At 41.2% G+C, this 3,514-nt stretch overlaps 1 protein-coding gene across 1 annotated transcript in view; it reads right to left on the bottom strand.

The window, feature by feature from the left end:
- cdk18 (cyclin dependent kinase 18) overlaps positions 1 to 1,499 on the bottom strand; it is a gene marked incomplete at both ends in the record, with an annotated part of 23,770 nt that extends 22,271 nt beyond the window's left edge. Inside the window, 1 exon segment of the mRNA XM_014029635.1 lies at positions 1,366 to 1,499. Coding sequence (XP_013885089.1) covers positions 1,366 to 1,499 — 134 coding nt within the window.
- Between the last annotated feature and the right edge of the window lie 2,015 nt (positions 1,500 to 3,514).

Below are 3,514 nucleotides of genomic sequence, written 5' to 3'. Positions count from 1 at the left end.
GCTGTTTATAAGTGCTTGTGTAACTGGGCAGCCAGTTTGTTCAAAACCTCTCAGGATATCTGCTTGGCTTCGTCTCCTTCACCTCACTCCAGGAAGTGTTTCTGCCTTTCCCAAGGAAGAAGTTTGCACAAGTAATGCCTTTTGATTTGTCAATCAATCCAAGAGCTAATCCACGTGCAGCTGATGGCATCTGCTGATGTGAAAATCATAAGTATGCTGTACTCGCTTCTACCTGGAACCATCAGAGATAAGGTACAAACTGTGTGGCTGAGCCTGTTTCTACATGGTTGGAACCTGTAGACACAGTCGGCCAAAGCCAAACCGAACAGAGCCACAACAAGCGCTACTGAATTTTTAAATTTAGAAAGCACAAACCTGCTTACAGTTCTGAGAAATTGCCAAAAGCCCGTCCGTCCATCCGTTTTCTTCCACTTATCTGGGATTGGGTTGCAGGGGCAGCAGCCTAAGCAGAGAGACCCAGACTTCCCTTTCCCCAGCCACTTGGGCCAGCTCATCCGAGGGAATCCCAAGGCGTTCCCAGGGCAGCCGAGAAACATAGTCTCTCCAGCGTGTCCTGGGTATTCCTCTTGGCCTCCTCCCAGTGGGATGTGCCCGRAACACCTCACCAGGGAGGCGTTCAGGAGGCATTCTAACCAGATGCCCGAGCCACCTCAACTGGCTCCTCTTGAAAACTATACAGTATATAGACTATTTAAAACCTTATGGCCACAGCTCAGGTAAGATGCTTCGACAATGGAGGTATGGAACATGGCCCACTCAGACTCAATGTCCACCAACTCCCCCGGAACGTGTTCAAAGTTCTCCCGGAGGTGTGAGTTGAAGCTCCCCCTGACGGGAGACTCCGCCAGATGTTCCCAGCAGACACTCACTATGCGTTTGGGTCTGCCAGGTCTGACTGGCATTCTCTCCCACCAACGGAGCCAACTCACCAACAGGTTGACAGCTCCGCCCCCTCTTCACCTGAGTGAACAAGACATGCGGCCGCAGATCAGATGAAACGACAATAAAGTCGATCATCGAACTGCGGCCTAGGGTGTCCTGTCCTTAGCAAAAGCTGTCAATCCTAAATGAGACATTTAGTTCCTCAATTGGCGCTAATTGTGCTAATGCGATTGCATCGTTCTGAATGTCATCAAATGTTTAGAGTTAAGTAGAAGACGTGGGGATGAATCATAAATCCTCCCTCTGCACTCCAAATGGAGAATATCTTATGCAGAACTAAGCATAAAAGACAACAGTGATAATAATTTTCTTTAACATCAGCATACTAACTTGAAGCACATTTGACCTGTGACTGTATCCATCATAGCAACTCTGTGATTGTTTTTGAGACGTGATCCTTACTTCCATGGAGAAGCGTCTGTGCTGGGCCTGGCTGTAGTGGAGGTGGGATGGAGACTGAGCTCCTGGTGTGGTGGCTTCAGGGCTCACTGGACTGGTATCATGAGATGGAGGACCAAGTCTGTCTGGAGTCAGGCCTGGAGGATAAAAAAAACAAACAACAGAATTTAGATGAAACTTATAGTCAGATGGTCTAGTTGAAAACATTTCCAGAAACTGTGCCGTGTTTTTTATATTTTTTATTTTACCRTTTAAAAAGTTTTAAAGTTTTAAAACAATAAATAAAAAATGTTTTGTTAAAACAATTCCTTTGTGGCTTCAGGTGTTTTAGGAGAATTTTAGGATTAACTGTCTGTATTTATGTTTCAGACTTTTATTGTGAAAGATTACAGGAAATTTACTGCTGCAGTATTAAAAACTGCATCCAGACTGGGTCCAGCTGAATCTTTGGCTGTATTTTGATGTTTACCCAATAAAAAAAAACATACCCAGGTTAACTTCATTGGGTCTGATCATTAAATAGCTGCTACTACATTTTTTTTATATTTCAATTTTGTGACTCTGTCCCAAAAACTGAAAAAAAAAATCCTCTTCATTTTCTTTTCAGGGGTCCCACTGAGCCTTTGTAGATGACTGTGAAGTAATAACGTAATAATAATTTTATGCTAATTAATCCGCTCCGTGACATTTGTCCCCTGCCAGGAAGTAGCTGTGTTCGTGATCTTTCTCTGCTCATTTATTTAAAGTTTTTAAAGTTAGCTTCTGTCCAGATGGGTTTTAATTACAGAACTTGAACTAATGTTTCAACATCAAGGACAAATATTCCTCTCTGGTCACCGTGAATCATTAAAAGCTGCTTCAAAGCTGCGTATCTGACCCTGGTAGCCATGTTTGCTGCAGAGTGTATAATTACGCTGCCATGATAATTACATCACCACCTTATCGTACTGTATCTGGACTTTAATTGCTTTGCTGACCTCCATGTTGCTCTGTGCACTTACATGTGTTTGCGCTGGCAAAAGTAAAACAAGGCAGTTTCATTACTATTCTGAGTCTAATTTACCATAAAAAGGCTGAGCCATATTTCACTTCCATTCCTCCTGCTGAAGGAGCTCAGACGAGCTGCAGTTTGCTGGGTAAAATCTAGATAAGCTGTTATTTGAGGCCAATTGATGTTTACAAAAGGAAACAGGAAGATAAGTGGTGCAGGGTGATCTGTGGGACTAAAACACACATTACAGTTATATAATCAATGTTTTAACGTACAACATTGATCTGGTATTTTGACGTTTGCTGCACGTTGCTTTCCTCTTCATGAGAAAACTGATGCAAGGGTTGTTTCATTTTAAATATGATTCTTGTCATTTAATCAAGGATTTAACTGTTCTTTCAGAAACAGATAGTGGGTTACAAACAGATTCTCTTTTTTGTCTTACAAGCTAGAATTTAAAGGGTTTCATTTTTTTTTACCAGTTTAGTACATCTTTAATCATGGATTTTTTTCTTTTTAATTTCATGGCAAATCCTTTATTTGGGTCCTGCTCAGGGACCCAAATAAAAATTTCCCCACCATCCACAGTGGCTGGTCGAAAAAGTTTTGTACCGGCCACTCAAATTTCTTACGAGCCACTATTTTTTTTGTTTGTTTCTGTAACACAGCATTTGGACAATTCATAGTCCTGGTGGCCTAATTAAATTGTTTGTGCTTACAATCAGATAATGGCACTCAAAATCAATTAGTGTCTTAGAGTATTCAAGCCAGCCTGTTTGCCCAAAATTAAAACGATGGATTTTTTGATGTCTCTACTTCTCTTACTAACTTGCTTTTAGCTGGTACAGCGGGTAAAATAAGTATTGAACACGTCACCATTTTTCTCAGTAAATATATTACTAGAGGTGCTAATGACATGAAATTTTCACCAGAAGTTGGTAACAACCCAAGCAATCCATACATACAAAGAAATCAAACCATAAATGTCCAGAAATGAAGTTATTTGTAATAATGTGGAATGGCACAGGGAAAAAGTATTGAACACATGAAGAAAGGGAGGTGTAAAAAGACAAGACATGGAAAGACAAGACAGCAGCTGAACTCTCTCAGTAAAGAAAACAAGCCTGCCCCTTGTCAGTGCAAGTTAATATCAGCTGGTTC

The sequence above is a fragment of the Austrofundulus limnaeus genome, unplaced genomic scaffold (assembly GCF_001266775.1).
Source record: "Austrofundulus limnaeus strain Quisiro unplaced genomic scaffold, Austrofundulus_limnaeus-1.0 Scaffold932, whole genome shotgun sequence".
NCBI lineage: Eukaryota > Metazoa > Chordata > Actinopteri > Cyprinodontiformes > Rivulidae > Austrofundulus > Austrofundulus limnaeus.
Note: the sequence above shows the minus strand (reverse complement) of the source record. Positions and strands in the feature narration are given on the sequence as shown.